At 36.4% G+C, this 22,021-nt stretch overlaps 2 protein-coding genes across 3 annotated transcripts in view; one reads left to right on the forward strand and one right to left on the reverse strand.

Annotated features, from left to right (window-relative positions):
• Positions 1–16,673, forward strand: part of CNGB3 (cyclic nucleotide gated channel subunit beta 3) — a 61,087-nt gene extending 44,414 nt beyond the window's left edge. The window contains exons 11-18 of the mRNA XM_050317635.1: positions 3,610–3,751; positions 5,642–5,801; positions 6,162–6,259; positions 7,314–7,397; positions 7,859–7,977; positions 12,434–12,580; positions 14,982–15,162; positions 16,290–16,673. Coding sequence (XP_050173592.1) covers positions 3,610–3,751; positions 5,642–5,801; positions 6,162–6,259; positions 7,314–7,397; positions 7,859–7,977; positions 12,434–12,580; positions 14,982–15,162; positions 16,290–16,517 — 1,159 coding nt within the window. The 3' untranslated portion in view covers positions 16,518–16,673. The remainder of the gene's footprint in view (positions 1–3,609; positions 3,752–5,641; positions 5,802–6,161; positions 6,260–7,313; positions 7,398–7,858; positions 7,978–12,433; positions 12,581–14,981; positions 15,163–16,289) is intronic.
• Positions 16,674–18,907: 2,234 nt separating this feature from the next.
• CPNE3 (copine 3) overlaps positions 18,908–22,021 on the reverse strand; it is a 28,820-nt gene continuing 25,706 nt past the window's right edge. For both annotated transcript variants that reach the window (XM_050317543.1, XM_050317533.1), the window contains exon 17: positions 18,908–21,879. In XM_050317543.1, coding sequence (XP_050173500.1) covers positions 21,769–21,879 — 111 coding nt within the window. In that variant the 3' untranslated portion in view covers positions 18,908–21,768. The remainder of the gene's footprint in view (positions 21,880–22,021) is intronic.

Raw genomic sequence — 22,021 nt, forward strand, 5'->3', positions numbered from 1 at the left:
TTGTCCAAAGGAACATTATGTTTCCCTGTAGCTGCTCAGACTTAGTGGACATCTCTAAGTCCCAGAAAATAGTCACTGTACATGTCTAGAACAACTCAGCTTCTGTAGTATGCTTGTCCAATGAGCAGTGAGACTGGCAAATCTTAAAATGTGTCTCAGGGGTATCAGCTGTACATTGCTCTTGCAATAGGTCTGTTGTGTCACAATCACAGCACTTGCTATACAAAGGTAGTTTTGTGCTTCCAGACAAGCTGTGAATGCTCAGCCCAACTCATACATCACACCTAATGCTTTCAGACCTGCTATCTGCAGCCATACATTTTAGGTAAAAGCTTTCTAGTTTACTCCATTCTGCCTGAGATCATCATACCCACAGCTACCTGATGAACACAATGCTCTAGAAAAAGAGGTACCAAGGAGGTCATATGATTACCAAGGAGGTCATAAGATTACCAATTTATAAAAGCCATTTCTTTACTCTGCTTAAACCCATCCTGGTTGTAATGTGAGAGGATCAAATGTGATAGCCCTGAAATAATGCTTCCCTGGGCTGAAATGAGTATGTAAATACAAGCTTAAAAACTGAGAGCCACGTGCACAAAGACTTGATTTACCTGCATTAACCAAAACCATGTAAGAAGTTTAGTGTATTTTAAAATGGACTTTTATGAAAAAGATATTTCTATTGGCATAATATTATAAGGTAACTGATTTGCAGTGTTCCTGAATGTTTTCATACCTTGGACTTATTTTAGGGAAAAATCTCATAGTTTGGTTGCCTGAAGGATAAACATTCTCTCTCTGATGAGCAGAAGGAAAAGTCCCTTTCTTTTCTCATATTGCTTTAACAGTAAATTTATAGCAGGCCAGTAAGCTGTGATGGTTTCCAGACACAAGCCAGTAGGAAGCAGAGCTGCTAATACTGTTGAAATAGGAGTCTTAAACAAAATTTACAATCTCACTTCTCCCTTTCGTAGGGAAGAAAGAAAGCTGCTCTGTATTTCAACTGTGTAACTTTCATTTCAGAGTAAAATAAAACCAAAAATTCATAAATGGAGAAAACCTGTTTCTAAGAAATGTGACTTTGCCAGTAGAAAGTTTCTTTTAAAGTAAAACTACAGAATAATCTCGGGTATTAACTACATCTTCAGAAAGAACTAGGCAGATATCAAAAAAAATATCTCCCATTTTGTATATACAACACTGTAAAGACATATTCCTCTGAGGAGCTGCTTTCATTCTTTGTAGACATTCCCTGAACAAAGATTATATTGTCTATCATTGTGGAATCAGTAAGCTTGGCATGCAGGGCTGTTGTGGGTGATGGAGTTGGTTCATTACTACTGTCTCCTACAGTAACTAGAACAGAAGTAATGTTAGTTTCTTTACTTTTATATTACTAAATTATACCTGTTTCAAGCACTACAGCATTCTCAGTTAATATGCCTCATATGGTAATTCCTCTTAGCCAAACTAGAAACATCATTTTATACTTAAATCTGTTATTCTTCCAAAACAGATCTTAGTCTTTTTCTTACTATTTGTTTATGCTACAGGACTCTAGGATAAAGCTGCAACTTATGCATATTTTGCTGTAAAGTTGCATATTTGATTTTTTTTTTTTTTTTAACACAGGTGAAAATATTATAGTGGATGCAATGAAATTTTTTAATTTATGGGCTCTAAATCAAAATGGCCAGTTCTGGCTATTAGAATCTAAAACTAGAAAACTATAGTAAATATGATAATTGTTACTGCATTTCATTAATCTACAACCAAGAAAAAGATTTTTGTAATGAAAGGCAGAAATCAATCATGTGGTAAAGCAAATTTTAGGTAAAAAACTTGGAAAGAGTTTCAAGTGATTTAAACAAACCCCTCACTGGAATTGGTTGTGAGTTTATTTTCTCATATTTGCACAAAACAAGCTCTACATTGTAGTATCGCAGGAACCACTTATTAATAGTAGTGGACTTCATATCTTAACAAGGGAGGAGTTTAAAAGTAGAGAGAACTAAATAAACTCTACACCTGTCGTCTGCAAGCAGATCAGGTGGCCTCAGATTCAGTAGAGGCAGAAAAGATGCATGCTGGAATTTCTATTTTCAAAACAAACATCTCCAAAAGTATTTATTCTGTGCTTTTTGTTTGGGAGGTTTCTGTTTGTTTTTTTTATTATTATTTCAAACTCAATAAAATTCAGCAAATAGAAGGAATCATTATTGCTTCAAAAGCAATAGTCATAGCTGCAATAATAGAAAATCTCACTCTACAATTAAGGAAAATGAACTTCCACTCCTAATCATCAGTGAAGCTGAAGTCTGATTGTACAGAAATGTCAGATTCTAATTAATAGGAGGCTTTTAAAGGAATACCTAAACCAAGTACTTGTTTGCTCAGAAAAAAAGCAAATGACAGCATACTTCTGACAATGATTTGCATTACTTGTGGTGCCATTTTCTAGAATGAAATTTAACCCAGAATTTTAGAGGTACCAAGGCACTTTTCCAAAACATTCTGCTCATGTCCTTTGTTGCTTTCACGAACTTGTGTTATCATACTAGAAATATATATATTGTAATAGAAATATATGACTTGAAGGCAATAGGCTCTGTCGTGAGGGCTGTGTACAAAGAGGACCATATAAATAGAACAAAAAAATTTGTCCTCACAGTTCACACTTCAGGTAGGAAAAGTAACCGATTGTAGATGGATACTATGAAGGAGTCAATATAAACCATTCATTGAAGCAGAGTCTTAGTGACTAACCACTGCTTACTGCCCTATTTATTTGCATTTTAGATCAAGAGAATTCTGAGAAAAGTCTTAAAGTGGTTTTGTAGCTACTGATGGACTGCTCTCCCCTGGCAGCAGGGAAAGTAGTGGAGAAGGCAGGAAAGTGTTTTTCAAGGTGACAGAAGGAGTAGTGAAGACCAGCACCTAGGAGACATTATACAGGAATCAACCTTCCAGTGCTGAATAAGTGAAGTGGTTTGGAGAAGCTGGATAAGCACACAGCTTGTGGAAACATGTAACTTCTGGTTGACATAACCCAGGAAGTAGAGCCAATAAAGGATGCTCAGAAGCAGAGTGGGAGGAAGACCAACGTGGTTAAAGGGGTAGGAATGGACACAAGAACATCACATTTGTCATTCCCACAAATTCACACTGGTGTCATCAAGTGAAAGCCATGAAAGAGACCTTCAGATGTCTGAGCATCGAGTATACTGCTACAGAGAGACTCTGGGAAGTCTCTAACATTTTGACATTGCTTTTAACATCATGACATCTTCATTGGTAGCATCCTATCACTGTAATGTCCATCTTGGCGATTTTTTACAGGAGTCATCTGTAACACTACATAGAGTTACTAGAAAACAGCAAGTACTGCATTTCCCATACACTCTTATTTTGTTGTCAGTGAGAACATTCAGCTCAACCCGATTTATGTAACTGTTGCATTTGTAAATTCATAACCCCTTATAAAAATGCTGAAAGTCTTTTGGACTGAAAAGCGTCAGTGAAAGGCCCAGCTCAGGCAGGTATATGTTTAACTTCACCCATGTAAGCACCTACTTTCTCTAACAAAAGTGCTGTTTGTACCCACAGGTATCTGAGGTGTTACTACTGGGCAGTTCGCAGCCTAATCACCATCGGTGGCCTTGCAGAACCACAAACGCTGTTTGAGATAATCTTTCAACTGCTGAATTATTTCATGGGTGTCTTTGTCTTCTCCAGTTTAATTGGTCAGGTACATTAAAAAAAATAAAATAAAATCAATAACAAGTTACATTCAAATTACGGCAATGTAGTGATAGTATATTTAATTTAATGGAGTTTAGTTCTGGGAAAAAGTTTAGCTTCCATCCTCTATTTTACTGTCATCCCTAGTCTTATTCTTCTGACAAATAGATGTATTTAATCAGTTACTGGTTTTGTAGCTATTTTACACAAAAGCTGATTTAAAGCCAAAACTCTGTAGGACACAGATGATTCTTGAAACTATTTATAATTCATTTTTTTTACTTACTGACAGCCAAGGAGACAGTTCCTTGACATTCATGTTATACTGTTAAATCTGACATAAAAATTATAACTGTTGAATAAGTGACGTTCAGTACTACTACCAATAGAATACTGTTAATGGAAATCCCATGATTTTTGCCAAACTAGAATTCTGATCACTTCCACAAATTACAATATATTTGTCAATCTGAAAATTAACTAACTGGTTTCTCTTTCTCTTAGTTCTCGTTTGGCAGGAGGGGAAAAAAAGGACCATAGCATAACAAATCACTTATACTTCCAAATATTTCCAGCTTTAAATCCGCAGGTTTTAAAATACCTTCCCTATGGAAAAATAAATGCTGTGGTTCCTATGTGAGACTTATGTGTCTTACAGTTTCTGTAGAAATCATTCCAAACTTTTTGATTTGTATATGCCTGTTATTGAAAGAATTATCAAAAAACCCCAAAACCTCTAAAATTTAATTTTTATTTTTAATACAGCATTTGAAAAATTCAGTCAAATAGTTAAAAATTGCATACAGTCTCTTGCTCTTCAGAAGTGTAAGAAGAGGTAACTGTTACAAAAGAGACTCTTGCCTATAGGATTTTAAATTCATCCACAAACAAGAATTAGCAAAAATAAAAGAAAGTATTCATATAAAATATTTCTTCTGGAAAACAAGTATACAGAATTAAACTTCAGAGTTTCCATATTTATAATTGTTTCCTAAATTTTTGTAATTGCCAATGAAAGCCTCATTCCATAAGAAGATTCTGCAGATTACGTTTTGTAACAAGTTTATAAATTTGTAGACTCTAAACCTTAACACACAAATTGCTTCATTGCAGTTTTTTGTTACAGTTCCTGTTTACAAAGAGCTCTTAAAATAACTGAGTTATTCCCAGTTTAGCACACTTGCCTAAATATTGTTATTCCCACTGCAATCAAATGCATCCTTGTAATAAGGAGCAAAATTCAGCCCGTGGTTGAATCCTTGACAGTAATCCTTGGCAGCTGCCAGATGAAGCCATTCCACTAAAAACATATTTAAATACTTAAGCTTTTGAAGAAGAATATCTGTGAACACTAAATCATCCACTTTCTAAAAACTGAATTACATTTGTGTTGAAATGTTAAATGATGTTCCTGCACTAAAAACTTTTAGGTCAGCTTTCAGCTCACAGTACTTAGGATTGATCTCTTAATTATTTAAACAGTGGCACTATCTCAGTTCTGATGGTGTCAGGTGACATTACTAGAGAAATTCAGCCCAGTTTGTTTCACTTCTGACTTGCATTGCATGCCAAATGCAGAGTAGCTTTACTATGGATTTTTTAAAAAAGCATTATCTACAATTTTCATCCATGTCCAGAAATATGAGACAGACGAATAAGCTAAATCCCAGAAATGATTCCTCTAAAACCATAATTACACTTTCCAACACAATCAGATTAAATCTGTAATGTTTCTGAAAGAGTGGATGAAGCACCTGTTCAAAACATGCAGCTGAATGTATAATTATTCAGTGATTTTGCAAACAAGTGTTTCATTATTTTTATATGTTGTTGGCAAGGTATTAAAATCATGACTATTTTTGCTGAAATGTGTAGTGACAACAATTGATGTTTGCAGATGAGAGATGTAATTGGAGCAGCAACGGCAGGACAGAACTACTTTCGCTCCTGTGTGGACAATACTGTCTCCTATATGAATACTTATTCTATTCCAAGATTGGTCCAAAATCGTGTTCGAACTTGGTATGAATACACATGGGACTCTCAGGGAATGCTGGGTAAGGATTTACAATTCCAGTTACCTAGCATGTCCAAGTGAAAGTGGTTGTATAGATACAGATATAGGGTGAAATTCACATTTCTCCTTTTCTGAATTGCATTTGGGAAGTGAGAGGAAGCTGCTCAACTTACTTTGGAAAAGAAACTACAAAGCAATAGGACACTTACTACTTCACAAATTCAATTAATTAATATAATGTTCTGGTAATAATTTTAGACAAGATATATTAAATATCCTAGTAAAAACCTATTAGCAGCTTCCCCACTTGAACTCGTAAATAGCTCCATTAAGTTATTTTTCTGTACAAAGCTCATTTTTATGGACATTCTTCCATTCTTCCTTTTTTTTTTTTTTTCAGATGAATCAGAATTACTGGAGCAGATGCCAACAAAAATGCAGTTAGCCATTGCAATTGATGTGAACTTTGCCATTGTCAATAAAGTGGACTTATTCAAAGCAAGTACTTTTACAGAAGAATGCAGAAATGTGTTGTATTCCTGAGACAGAAACCTTGTTCTGTGCATCTTGCAATATTTAAGAACATGTTTGTAAATATGCAAGGCAAAATAAGTCTAAGAAATGTCTCAATTAATGGAGAACAAAGCTAAGTGTCTGCATTTGAATGTGGGTTTTTCGTCAAGGCAGTGATTTTTTAAAAAAACCAAACGAGATTAAGACATAGTCCTGTTATGACAACATACTAAAGCTGATGGTATGGTCAGACTGTGAGTTAATTAATCTGAAGGGTCAGACATAGAATAATCTAATTTTTAGCACAGTTCACCTTGCTGTGTGCTGCCCAGGTCAGCCTGAAAGATCTCCCATGCTATGTGTTCTGGCAACATAACTTTAATGTAGTGAATGCTGCATTTTAGTAAGTTTTTGTGCAAAGAAGTTTTCTCTTTATTTATCATAGTAGTTTTCCAGAGCTAAAATTTAAATGTGTACTTAAAACTGGCTTTCTGAGACAAAACTAAGAAGACCCTGAATTTTTAGCAGTAGTCTTGACATACAAGAAATTTGCTTGTTAGGATATTTTTAAGAAATCACATGAAATATCTGTATAAACATTACATGGCTGTATGGTTTTTCCACATTTCCTGAAGACATGGAATTCACAGATTCATACCAACATTTGATATGATCTGGTTTTTATCTCTGAATCAGTAAAAACAAACAAAAAAGTTCCCATGAAATTCCCATAACAGAGCAAAAAAGCTCTAATCATAACACTAACTGAGCTTCCACAGCAAATTTGGGTGTACAGAAGCTCAATTTGTAAAAAATGGAAAGATGTTCCACCCATAAAGAACTTTATAAGTATTTGAAATAACAACTCTTTCAGTCTTTTTCAGCTCTAATAGCTGATCTTTATGATGATTTGAGTTTGTATTCCACTTAAGAATCTCTCGGTCATTCCTGTATTGTTGGGGTTTGAGGCCATTGTAAGCATTAATAGTCACTTTTGTTACTGAATTAACAGAGCAATCAACTCTAACTATTTTAATAGGGCTGTGATACCCAGATGATATATGACATGCTGCTAAGGTTGAAATCCATTGTGTATCTACCTGGTGACTTTGTCTGCAAAAAGGTGAGCATTTTTGTCTTGTTGAAATAATAATTATATTACGTATTTTAGAAAAAGAGTCCATATATTGGTAAACAATGTCCTTTAAATAAAATTAATCCTGACTGAATTAAGACAGCATAAAAGTAATTAAGATGCTCTAGGTAATAACAAATGTGTTCTCAAATTTTACACACATAGTAGGGAATAAAACCCTGTTGGAACCACCTCCCACTTGGATGTATGTTGTATCTCATCCTAGTCTACCAAGGAGATGCTGCATGCAGGCTTGGAGGACCAAGTGAAGAGACAGGAAGTGCAAGTCCCTACATTTCCATTTGTGGCTACATTGCTACAGCTTTTTGACTTTTAAAATGAAAGTGCTGCTTTGCCTCGCAGTATTGGTAAACCTGGAATTTGTCATATTATTCTAACAACAAAAACCACTGCTGAAACATGGGTTCTTTATGTGTTTGTGTGCCCAGGGAGAGATTGGCAGAGAGATGTACATCATCAAACAGGGTGAAGTTCAAGTCCTTGGAGGTCCTGATGGTACAAAAGTACTGGTTACACTAAAAGCAGGAGCTGTATTTGGGGAGATCAGGTACGTTCATCACTATTCTTAATACTTTCTTTGGAACTGGTCAAATAATCAATGGTTGTTTAAATTCTCTGTGGTAAGCATGACAGCTACCATGGAGAGACTCAAAAGTGAGTAGTATCAACAAAGAGGACACTGAACAAGGAGATGCAGATAAGTGAAGGAAAATCTAAGCAACACATCAGCAATAAATACGGCAAGATCTGAGACCAATGTTTTGGTCAATGCACACAGGTATATACAGACAAATTTCTTCTTTGGTATTTTAAAGATTCGACACATCTCCCTGTTACACTGTCTGCCATATACCAGGACCAAATACATTTTATTGCCTGTATAGTGAGCCTAGGTGCCCTTAAATGGCAGATAGCAAAGATGAAAATTAATTTCCAACAAAATCGATAAACTAAAATAGCAAATAAAAATAAATCATTTAGAGCTGAAGTAGGGATTAAATTGACGGGAATCAGGTATCTTAATTTGAAAAAGTGTTTATTTAGGAGCATATAAAACAAGAAAAAAGCTGATAGACCATATTTTTTTCATCTGAGTTTATCTGGAGGATACAATTTTTTTCTGGTGGCTACAAATGGTTTTTATATTCTCCATGTACTTGCTATGCAAAATCCATTAACTCTTATGTGCTATGTTCCCCAATGAACCAATCAAGTGCTAGTTTTTAGGCAGTACAGCACTCCCCTGCTGAGGTTGGCCTGAGGAAAACTAATAAAATACATGTGCTGCCGCATGTGATAAACTGGATCCTTGGTTTCTTCCAGCTGCTTTCCAGTTACTGTTAATCCTCTTGCTGGTAGGTTTAATCCGCCTTTTGAAAAGGGGTAATCAGCTCTGTGTCAGGTTTACATTTGTCTTTTACTTGTGTCTCTGGTTGTAGTAGGGGAAACATTCCTGTTTATCCAGTGATGTGCATACAGAACTTGTATAGACCTCAAGTGGAAAACATCTGATATATCCAGTAGATACAGAACTTTTTCATTGAGTGGGAAAGTGAAATTATATCAGCTCTTTGAAAGAAGGTTATTTGGAGGTTATTATTTCTCTGTGGGACAATATACTACCTAAGCAAAGCCTCCAAAGAAAAGGCTGTATTGTAAATTACGTGAAAAGGCTGAGAATGAAATCATCACTAAGGGCTGAATAATGAAAAGATAAAAGAAAAAAATTAAAGCAGCCCCAATATGTAACAGACACATGATTTTCAATTATTTATTAGTCTGGTATTTGGAGTGACAACTTTAAACTGAAAAATTATAATGATTTGTTTTAAAACAAGGAAGGGATTTTAACACTTTTGATCCAATATAGGTGAGTGCTTATTTCCATGTGAAAACCACACAGACAACTTTTAAAGATTCCTTTCCAATACGTGTTACTCTTTACATAATTGCCAATATGTCCAGGAAAACGCTCAGCAATGCTATAATGCTACACTTCCAGTCTTGTTTTATTCATCACTGACCTACTGCAGCAGTAAACCCATTCAGACACATATGATTTGCATATAAAATGTCAAGTAGTGGATAAACTTGAGGAGAAAAGCCGCAATAACTGGCAGACATGAAGCACTAACTATCGTGAATATGCTCTTCCTTGTGGCAAAGCACTAGAAAATAATGAGTTTGTATTGCGTCCTTCTGTGTAAGTTTTGTCAAGGTCTTCTGAATACAGAATACCAGAAGAAAATGGAAAAAAATATTTTTTAATGGATGAAAAACTTACTTAGGACATACAAGTTTTCCCCTCACTTTATAGCGTTGTTATAGCCTGGTATCAGGCTGATTTCCTTCTGATTTCCAATTCAAAATTTGTTTAGAGAAATACATCACGTTCTTTCTGAGTGGTTTAAGTATATGATTGATGAAACACTTGCTATTTAATCTCACTCTGTTCAAAATGCATGTAAATGATTCTTAAAAAGTCTCCAGTGGTAAAGGAATTGCAGAAAATAAAATCCGTGTATTTCAAAAAAATGCCCTGAATTATACTAGATAGCCAATGGAAGACTAGTAATCAAACATGTCTTTTGCCAATTTTGGCCTAAAAATTATTACAGAAAGAGATTAAGTAATAGGAGTTCCAATTAACATCCTACCCTCATTACTGCTTCCCTGCATAGATACCAGTTTGGGGAAGTAAAATAATTTCAGAATCAGAAGCAAACAGATTGTTGCCTTAATGAGAGCCTGTCAGCACACACAATTCAGAAAGAGAGAAATTCAGTTATAACAACCCTTCATTAGCCCAGTGAAAGTTACACTTTAAGCCAGATGTCCTCATTCATCCATTTACTGCTATTTTACTAGAGCTATTTCCTATCAGAAAATGGTAATTCTGGAAAGACTAAAACGTTTCTTCATCTTATGTAAATTTTTGACAGGAAGATCTCTAAATGTCTGATCTCAGCTTTAGCTTTCAGCTGGTTTGTAATTCTGAACTTTATTTAAAAAATCAAAACTACTGGGAATATTTAGTTCTGTAAAAGATTGCATTTTCCATCTCTTTGGTCCAGGATTTCCCTCGAAGTGGTAGCTGCTGCTTTTCAATGGGTCTGCCCTTTGGAGCTTGAAATTCTGCTCAGAAGCAAGATCCAAACCTATTCCTCTTTCCTGACTTACCAGTTCTCTTCTCAGGCACAGAGGTGCCAGGTTGAGCCACCACAACCCTGCACATTCAGCTGATAACACGTGCCATCTCCTGACCAGTTTGCTAATTTCAATGGGCACCAGCTTCCTACAGAGATCAGCTATATATATATATATACTAAGAAAATAGAAGAGTCATCACTTTGACAACTTTATAGCTTGAAATTTAATTTGCTAGCACAGGAATTCAAAAGTTATCAACTCCTACTAATATTACCGCATTTCAGGCTAACAACTGAAGTAAAAAATGTTAGGTAAATAAAGCAAATTTCACAGTTTATGTAGATATTACATTACCAAGAACCATTGCAAGGCAAATGTATCTATTTAAAAATATTTGGCCATTTATACACTAACCAAAACAGATTCAGTGCTGACATACATAACACTGTCCTTAGTCAAAGACGATTCTGTTTGAGCAGAGACTGCCTTACTTGTAAAATTCACCTCACATCATCACCATAATGAAAAAGCTGATCTCCTTAGTCCTGTCTACCTTGATAAAATAAGCTTTTTGTTAGGAAAGCCTTAAAATGATTGTTCAATGACTTGTTGAGAAGTGATTCATCAGAGCTCAAAAGCTGTTTGCAATTTTCTTTAGTTGCTTTTTGTATTGTGCAAAGAGTTTTATTCTATCTGAGGAATTGTACAGAATTGTTTAAAGAGAAGACATTAAACTGTATTTTCAGCTTGAGTTCGTATATTGATTGCTGTCTTGGCTTGAAGAAAAATACTCTTTGTGTGCATGTAAAAACAGCCTTGCACACACAGTTGCAGAGGTCTCCTACTGTCCTTTATAAATTAAATATATTATCTGTATGATGCAATATTTAGAAATATGTTCTAGAAATATATTTAATATTAAAACAAATACTTATATAACTTTGATTAATATTTTAGATAGGTATCAATTCTTGTTTTATGGGGCTCAGATAATTTTTTATTAATAATTTTAAATTGAGATAATACTAGGTTCTCTAAAAATATTATTTCACTGGGAAATCTTTAAGGGAAGAATTTTAGAGTAGATTATGAGTATAGTGATAGTGCAATTTTAGTACTAAGAACAGAATGCAAATTCTCTTGCTTATCACCACAGCTGAGAGGTGAAGTCTCTTCATTTGTTTAACACAAGATGAATAATTTCATTTTTATTTGGACATATACTTTCTTCTTTTATATATCCTTCCTATGACCAACTGCTGCTGGCTAAACTGGTCTAATGCCTTACTTTCAAAACAAAATAGCCCTCTTTTTCTGGCAGACACATTTATAACTGTCAGTCTGAAAGACCTTCCTAATCTGTATCATTCAACTCACCAACACTCAAACATGAGATATGTTATGCGAGAAAACTGAAAACCAGAGTCTGGCAGAAATTACTGGCAGAAATACTCAAGAAAAATTAAATTCTTGCAGAATCATTTACTCACTGTAAATAAAGCTGGCTTACTTCTGATGTAAATAGTTTTCAACAATAAAATTGAAGAAATGTCAAGTTCCCATGAGGACTAAAACAAGTGCAGTCCTTGCTGTGAGTGTCTTTTAACAGAAATGTCTCTGTGTAGCAAAACCTTTTACAGTCCTTAGCATCTACCTGACTGGCAGTGACAATTTGCCTTCCTGAGACAAGAACACATTTCTAATCCAAACTGTACAGGGCCTTTACAGAACATCAGATTGAACAGCCAGGTTCATAAGTCAGCTTTACAATGACTTTAACGGAGAACCACCATAAAGATCTTCCTCACTAGGGCAAGTAACAATGTGACTGATGATGTTTATTTTCATTCCAGCCTACTTGCTGCAGGTGGAGGAAATCGAAGGACTGCCAATGTGGTGGCTCACGGTTTTGCCAACCTTTTCATTCTGGACAAGAAAACACTAAATGACATCTTGAGGCACTACCCTGACTCAGAAAAGCTTCTCATGAAGAAAGCAAAGTATGTCCTAACAACATTTTTTAAGTCATATCATTTAGCTTACACAGAATGGACAGTTGTGACTTCTAGACAAATTCCTTTCTTGGAAGCGTAACAGATGTAAACACATTTGTATTTAGAGCTAAGATTTGCCTGGTATTTTACAGTGGAAAGCAGGGTCTTGGCAGGAATCCCAAGGGTTGTGGAAGCATGGTAAGTAGAATGAAATCCTCAATGTAGTTGCCTTCTGCATTATATTTAAGGTAACAAAACAAATGGGAGATAAGGATACATACCAGGACTCCTTACATAGTCAAGAAAGAAACTGCAGAAGAGAAGTCAGTTAAGAAGTAGGTTTTCAAAGAAGCAACCAAACACTTACAATTAATTCTACAGAGATATGCTTCAATGTCCCCCCAGAATTGTATGCATTTTCAAAACCCTATGTAGCAGTTAGGAATGGATTTAAAGTAAGGCCCGACAAGACGGGGGTACAAAGATTAGAGAGCTGTGTATTATGTTCAAAAGCATAAGATTATGACAAAATTAATAGCTTGCTACCTTGTTAAAGGTCCAAAAACTCAAAACAGTTTGTCATTATTAGTATACTTCAGCACTCCTATTATTCTCAACTGTTGCCTTTGAATTGCTATCAAAGGTTGGAAGGTTGGTCCCAAACTTGAAATTTCACCAAAGACTAAACATAGCACAGGAGTGATATATTGTTTCATGGAAGTGCTAGCAGATGGCTGTATTCAATATGTTGCAACAGCCCTGGTTGTCAAACAACAGTATCTTGAGAATCACCACGCCCCTGAGGAACAAGGATTCCAGACACAGTATGGGCTTATTGCTCAATTTTCAAAACCTGCATCAAAAGGTAGAAAAGTGGAACAAATCCACTGCTCAATGGTCCCCAGAATTTCTTTCCTGACTTTCCTCTAGCTTCTACTTAAACAGTAGTACAACCATCATTACTTGTTATTTCTGTCTCTCTGCCCCACATTACCTCTTCTGCCTTCTTGCTCACCCTGATCATATTTTGCCAATCCATTAAATTCTGCTTCCACCAGATAGTCTTTCTCAACTGTGGTGCTTAATCATCCAACTTTTGTACCTGCACTCCCATTTGAGCTCACAGCCCTCTCTAGATATCAGACTAAATACATTATAACCTGTTTAATTTTAAAGATATGCAATACCTGCCCTTTGCTGGAGGACACGTATTTTGCCTGCCTGCCTAGGCATCCACTAATTCTGCCAAAACTAGGCAACAAGAGAAAATTTGTGCACTGTTTTGATAAGGATTGCAGTTATGTTCAGTTTTGGAAAGAAGTTGCCAGTTGCTCTGCCCTGGTAGGTTTACATTAGAGTTCTCTGTGGCCATCTGACAACTTTAAAGGCTCCTTGAAATAAACTCAAAAGATTTATTCAAGCAAGAAATTTGTTCTGTCACCACCTGCCCGATCCCCACATCTTTACATAACAAAGCCATGCAAGTTGCTGAAGTGTAGTTTTTTAATTAATGATAATAAAGCTGAAAAAAAAAATTGTAAAAGCTACACTTCTGAAATTTCTAAAGCACAAGATGCTGGAGAAAATTAGAGTATTATGGGATTTACTGTACTACAGACTGCAAGTATAGTCCTTGTTCATAAAAAGCCTTAAGCTTTGCAAGGATAGAAAAGTTGCCTTGAAAAACTGTACATTAATCTAATAGACACTGAAAGCAGGGGAACCCTCTGCTTTTCACTGGTTTCATCTATCTCAGATCTGTCATCTAATCTTTACCCTCAACATTCATTCTCACTTCTTGTCATTATGGCTGCAAACCAGCACAGCTACAGAATGGTGTGAAAAATCTAGTCTGCCATATGATTGGCTGTAATGTTTATATCTTCAGGGTGTCTTCTTCTACTGAAGAAGACTAAAAATAAGTACCACTGTCTAACCTGACCTATGAAAAATGAGCCATGCTGGAATTTACTTTGGTAAACTATTACTTCCACAAGTCTCAGCTGGTATCCCAGTGGAGCATTAAATGCTCTATGAATTTGCATCTAGAAGTCCAGGCAAGAGATTGACACCTCAGGTATGGGGCACCCATCTGCCTCCACATCTCTTCTCTCCCTACAAAATTCTCATCTGCTTTGTGACATGTTAATTTGAGCCAGCAGCTGTTTATTCTCCAGGATACCAGTAAGCAACTCCAAATTTGAACAGTTGCCTCCAATTCTACCAGAGCCTGGGGCAAAACCCTTACCATTTCAAGTTTTGCTCTTATCACTGGACCTGTGAAACAAGGAAAGTTTGGCTGTAAAAGCTGCCAGATTTTTGTGCATGAATGTGGTATTTCAGTTTAGCAGGAACTTTGCTCATTTTCACAGCACTGCTTTGTGTCCTCATTCCCTTCCATCTCCAGGGTGCTGCTGAAGCAGAAGGGGAAACCTCCTCCAGGACCACCAGTGCCTCAACCACGAGGCTTGGCTGGTCTCTTTGGGCAGAAACAGGAAACTCCAAAATTGTTTAAAGCAATGCTTGGAGTAAAAGGAAAAGATGGCCTTGCTAAGCTGCTGCAGCTGAAGAGACAACAAGAAGTTGAGGTAAAGCCACAGAAAATAGACTAGAATCTTCCAGGTGCTGAAAGATTCTTTGAGGGCTTGGGCAAACAGAGTAGATGAAAATGTAGCCTTACTGCCATTAACAGCAAAAACTCTCAGTAGCTGAGATATAACCACTCTCCTAATCTCTGTAAACACTGATTCTAAAATTTGGCTCAAATCTTCATGAACCTAGACTCTATGCAGAGCAGAGAAAAAAAAAGCAAGCTAACAAAAATTCTCAAAGAAAGTAAGGATAAAATAGGCTTTACAAAGGCCCCGAGGGCATCTGATCTTCTAGTTTAATGTAAACAACAGTAAATACAGAAATATCTTAACACAGTAATCTGATCCAGCTGACTCGGGCACATGGTGAACTTTCCAATTCAGTGTCAGATCTCTGGTTGTTACAAATCCTGAAGACAAAATGTAAAGTGTAGCCCACACAGACAAAACTGATTAAATCACTAATATATTGCACTTACGAGAAAACTGTTATTTTAACTGATAAAAAATAATTCCAACATTATACTCTATTCTGAGAAATGTTAATGTTGATAAGAACCTGCTCAGTTCTACATATTTACCCAAAGTTGACAGAATCCTTTTCTTTATAGCTGAACTGGTTGAGGTTTTATTTAGGTTAAATAAAGAACTTTGCTTACACAAATGATTACAACACTATGATTAGAGCAGAAACATTGCTCAATTTAGTATTACTTGTGAACTTAATTGCAAATAGGCCTGGCTAAGGAATTGGGGCTGTGGGCAGCATGCCAAGATTTATGTAACACTTTTTCTTTCTCCACTAGTGTAAGTGCATAAAGTAAGGCAAGACCTGAGGAAGGATTCTGTGCCCCAAAACAGGCCTGTTTCATCCTGCTATATTAGTAAGAAGCAGATACTATCATTATCCACAAGTTTTTGCTAGGTTTTACACTGATATTCTAATTCTGAAATTACATTTCTCATTTAGAAACTGATTCTCAAGCATCTAAATAGAAATTTACATATGTTGCATACCGTTAATCACAGTTGCCATGCTGTGCCCTTCCATAGCATATACAGAATAGAACTACTTCCAGAATTTCTTCTGCAGTATTGGAAAACATTAAACTTCTTGTTTCTAGGAAGCTGAAACGGAGACTAAGCCTAAAGAAGAGGAGAAGATGCCTGAGAAGCCTGCTGCCTCCTCTGCACCCCCTGCTCCAAAGAAAGAGCCAAAGGCAGATGCTAAGCCTGCAGTTATGCAGAGACGAGCCAGTAAGGAGTCTCTGATCATTAGTATGTCACCGTCCTCCAGAGCAGGAGAAGGAGAGATCCTTAAAGTTGAAATTAAAGAGACACAAAAGAAATAGATGATGCTTTGGGTTGTGGCCCCCTCTATTGTCTTGCTGAATTCAAGCTTCTGAATTCAGGGCTGGTGTGACTTTGCTTTTGGATACAGAAGATAAAAGTAGAGACTACCCATGAGAAAAATCTACTCCAGCTCCTCTTCTTCTTTCCCTCCTCTCCTGGCACAATGGAACATATTATTTACATTCTTAACCTTGATTCTGAAGAGAGAAAGGGTGTCCTAGGAATTAGAGCTTAGATTGTATTTCAGGACCACTTGTTTCTTGTTTGATCTGTGCTCTCCTTTTTCTCTTCCTCTCTCTTGTTTTTGCTTTTTCTCTTCCCTCTCTTGTTTATCCTTGCATTCTGGCTGAGCTACATCACACCTGTGAGCTACACCTGAGTGCCACAGCTGAAAGGGATACAGCCTCCTGACAAGGAGCTCCCACACTGTCAGCCTTCTGCATCAACTCATCACAGTGCCAGATGCAGTATGAAACAAAAGGCTGAAGCTATGTTTAATTCTCAGTTACTTTTTTCTCTTCCCTGGGTTCGCATCTCCTCTCTTTCCCTATTTGCTTTCAGACCTCATTGGATGAACAGTTTTGTGAACTAAAAACATTATGCAGAGGCTGAGCCAAGACATTGTAAGGGCAGGCTTCACGGCTCCTCAGCTGACCAGCCAACCAAGGAATGCACCATGCCAAAATTAGGCATTCACTTTGCAGGCTATATATGACCCTGCAGGCTACACATTCGGTACATCTGTACTTTAGAGCCTTTCAACTTCTCTAATCAAAGAAAACACTAGCAGCTCAACCAGAATCAGCTGGAAATTTGCCTGAGTAAAAGCTGGATGACTGAATTCTGTATGTTACATATTCCACAAATGCAGTTTTTGACATGTACATGACAAAAAAGTATATGACAAAAACACAATTCCCTTTCAAAAAGAAAGTTCTGCTGCATTAGCAGTGAGGCAAAGGGTCCACTGCTACGTGGGAAGAACCATCTTTATTTGTATGTTACTTGTTATTTAATAAATAAAAGGATATCACAACAGAGGGAGAAAATTTTATGTTACATCATAAAGAATTACCCATCTATTGCACATCCAGGAATGACTCAATGAAATCTCAAAATCAGAAATACTGCAGAACTGTTTCACAAATGAGGGTCCTCTATGAACAGTAACAATCTATGAATTGATTACAATATAGTTTCACATCTTTTTTTTTTTTGAGATTTCTCAAAACATTATGAAAAGGGAAAAAACCAGAACTCCCCATATTTTAACACTTTTATATTAATGAATAAAGCTTGCTCTCATTGCAAAATAACTGATTGATTCCCTTCTGCCTACAAAATGCTACCAGGTAACTTCAAACGTTCTCTCTGTGGGTGTATTTAAGTTCGTCAATCACACATTGACCCACATTACAAAGTAAGGGCTGAGGCTGTAGCAGTGAGGGCTACACTGCAGTGACAGAGCATCCCACGAATTGCTGCTTTGCAGGAAAGCCTGACAGTTCTGTCTGTATGATTACCAAGTTACACAGCTCTAGTGTTCCTTAGACCCAAACTCAGTACAGAAGGTTTGGGCCACACAGAAGTACCATCAACCTGGTTTTCTCTGACATCCTACTTTTCTGGGTTTGGAGTATTTTCCCCTTCCCAAAATTCCTCCATTTTTAGGGGGTGGGCAGGGGCAAGAAGGTTCCATGAATCCAAGTTGCAACTGTTTGTAGTTTTTCGCCAGAAGGAATGACACAAGAAAGGTCAAGCTGTAAGCTGTAATAAATCCTTTCACAAACTAATTCTACCTAGTAGATTCTTGACTGGTGGAGAAGCCAAGTGAATTACTCTAGTGCACTTAGAAGACACAATTCCCAGTTATCAGAACTGACTCAGGCTCTGTATGGCATCGAATTCCACTGCAACGCTATGTCTCCAATATCTCTGTTTCCCAATAAAGTACCTCAGACTTGACTACACCTGAATGTAAAGAAACTGAAGGACAGAATAGGATAATGTATTTGAAAAGTACAAATAACCAAATTTCCATGCCTCTCCAATTAAAAGGTAGACGCTGTTCTGAAAAACTTTTCGGAAAACCTGATAATAATTGTATGAAATGGCATGCATGGGAGAACTGTAACGTGCCACAGAGCAGGAAACAGTGACAGCTAAAACTGTCCAGTTTCAGAATATCTTCTTGCTAAAAGCCAGTATAAGATGCTTTATAAAACAAAACATACACTACAGAGTCATAAACACTAAATGAAAAGGCATTTTTCCTCTTATCTGATGATAGTTGTTATGAATCTGTGGCTCAGGAACCACAGGAACCACAAAAGCAGTGTTTAGCATTACACAGAAAATGCTGAAAACAAAAGCACAACAGAACAGTATATTGAAATTATCATTTTAATGCATAGGTATTGCAAATCAATTAACTTCATCAGAACTGAAATACGTAGAAAAGTAAAAAATTCTGGTTAGCTCTCTGCTGTACATATTTATAATACAACCAATAAATGGCAAAAAGCATCCAACGACAAAGACTGCCATACATCACTTTTATCACAAGGTGGTGCCAGTGACCTACAAGCACATTCACTTTACAAAACTGACAGTATTTTGCTTTGTCATTCGTAAGCTATTAACTCGGTTTTACACGTAAAAATACATAAAAAATAATAATAAAAAAAGAAAAAGCAAAACAACAGAATAACTAGCTTTCCCCTTGACTCACAATCTGCTTCATTTCTTGATTCAGAATATTGTTTCAGTCTACCTTGGAAATTTTCAACAGGCATTAGCTGCATATCTCTAAGAGATGTTATACCTGGAAAATGGTTCTTGCCACGGTCAGGTCTGAAATACATATTTTACACAGAATAGGGCACATTAAGAACTAAGTGTCATCGATATGCTATTTAATTCCCTAAGCTTGAAGATCATGGGATCAATTCTCTAATAAATGATAATGAATTCTCTACTGTAGAAACTCAGAATTTATATATAAAATACAGAAAAAACAAAAGGTTTTCTTTTGCATGAAGCAGATACTTAGTATAATAATACCTACTAACACATTTAAATGCACTTCCATGGCAACTTTAAACAGAATTGACAACAGAACTCAGATGCAGCATTATATTTTTAGCAAACAGCTCAGAGAAACTTCAGTAGTATCCTGTACTCCTATCAATAGTACCCATCCACTTCAATTAATCTAGACAAAGCATTAACACTGCATCCAGTTATCTCTGTATGGAGCAGGTAGTTGCGAAACAGTTTACTGTTCCAAAATCATGCACTCTCAATTTGCAGTAGTGTGATTTAGGTCTATTATAACAACTTCCCTTATCTTAGTATTTTGTGTTGCATATTTGATATGGCACTTCATTATAATTTATATATAAAATAGTAACAGATTTGTACTACACTGATAAAAAAGATGATTAGAGATTTTTTACATAAATACGTGAATTACATTTTTCAAAAAAGAGCTTGTCTTAATGTGAAGCACAATTTCTTCCTTAGTATTCCGCTACTGAAAGTATTTAGGACCACCTTCCGCCACGGAAAATAGAGTGGAGATAACATACCCATTCATGATTGATTGATAACTGTCATTTATCTTATATAAGACAATCTCAATACACATATCTTTCATCCATCAATGTTTATGTGAATTCAGATTTCTGACAGGATTATATGAGTAAAAAAAAAAAAAACAAAAAAAAACCCCAAAAAAAACCCAACAAACCACCAACAAAACCCACACAAAGCAGCTCCAGCAACTAAAAGTCACATACACTACGACCTGTTAAGTCACATACACAGTGACCTGGTGCAACCTTGAGTGTCCAAGCGTGCTAAATTTAGTATTAGTCCATTCTGTTCTTACATGAAATCAGTTTGATGTCTAACTCTAAACCACTTCAAATGGGAATAATGTTCAAGATTGACATTTCAAAGTGATAAATGTGACCTTTACATCCACTTACATTACAGGCAGTGACAGGATCAGAAGGGATCCTCAGCAAGCAGTGTGCAACTGGGGGACAAGAAAGCTTCCACTAAGCAAACAACATGATTTACACTCGGTATAATTGATGAAACCTCAAGCCAACAAAATAAGCCAGAAATTGTTTGCCCTAGAGAAATGCAGTATGATTATAGGATTAGGGCTTAGAGACTTGACTTTCTTATGTCTTTCCTAAAGGGAGGGAAGAGGGAATATTGCCTTTTTTGTAGGCACTTTTCATTAGTAGGCTCATGAAAAAGCAGCATGACTCAAAATATAACAAAAACCAGACATAGGTAGCACTTTGAAGAACTGCCTTTGCCTGAAAATATACAGTCATAAATCAGACAAGAAATTTTTTAACCAAAAAGTGGATTCCTATTTCACAAAAAGGCCTTTGAAGACCAATAGTCATTGTTTTACGGAGGGAAAAAAACAGAAAGAAAACCCCTACCAAAACAATATTCAGAGTTTTCATTTTCCAGTACACTGCACATTAAAACACATCATACAGCCCTTACAGTACTATCCTCTGATGTCAATGGTATTCTTCTGAGATGTTTGAGGTTTATCTTCATTCACCCTAGTTATTCCCTTACTACTGTAAGTGAAGGCATATTAAAAAAGAATATACACTTTAACGACTTCTTTGGTTCATGTTCACACAGCCCTGAATCCCAGGCATTGGCCAAAGGCACTGAAGTGGCAATCGTGAAGCAAGTGCGCAAGGAAGGCCTTAACGCTCTGAGGCACTTGTCTGATTATGACAACATTTTGTTATGGTGGCTAATAGACAAAGAAGCCTGAAATATTCCAGATTCGTTCATGCACATGCTTTGGTAGGGATATACCCTCTTTTCCATTTCAGACTGGTTTTATGATCAGTGAGAAACTGCAGTCTTCAGTGCTGATCTGCACAAAAGTCACTGAACATTCCCACTGACCATATTTATCAAACAGGCAGCTCTTCCACTTTCAGCCATTCTCCCTATTCTTTCCGCATATTCAACCTCTTTTTTCTACTTTCACTTTTCAAAATAAAATGCATCCATGTAAGCACTACCTCTCAAATCAACAGCAAATATTAACATCATTACATTTTTGGCCCTTAAAAGGCACACTTGGCAAAGTTATTTCTAGCTAACAGACATTACCATACAGAAGTATCTTGAGAACCAAAGTCTCTAGATAGAGCAAGCAAAGCAAGCATAAAGTCTCAGGTCCTCTGCTCAGCCCATTCATTTTGCAGCAGGATTGTTAGGAGGTTGCAGTTTGTAGGTGCTGAAGTAGTTCACCACTTGCTGAGGGACTTCTGCCAGGACACACTGTGCCAGAGCTTCTTTTGGAGACTTATAAAAAAAAAAGAACATCAAGTTTCAGTTTCCACCAACTGTTAACAGAGATGCTAAGACAAGTAATAAGCACCTCCTCTACTCAGCCAATTTAAAGTCTGACATTATACAAAGGACTTTACACAGTGCCCTCGTGTGA

This window comes from Myiozetetes cayanensis, unplaced genomic scaffold, assembly GCF_022539395.1.
Source record: "Myiozetetes cayanensis isolate MyiCay16 unplaced genomic scaffold, myiCay2020 scf1, whole genome shotgun sequence".
In the NCBI taxonomy this organism is placed as follows: Eukaryota; Metazoa; Chordata; class Aves; order Passeriformes; family Tyrannidae; genus Myiozetetes; species Myiozetetes cayanensis.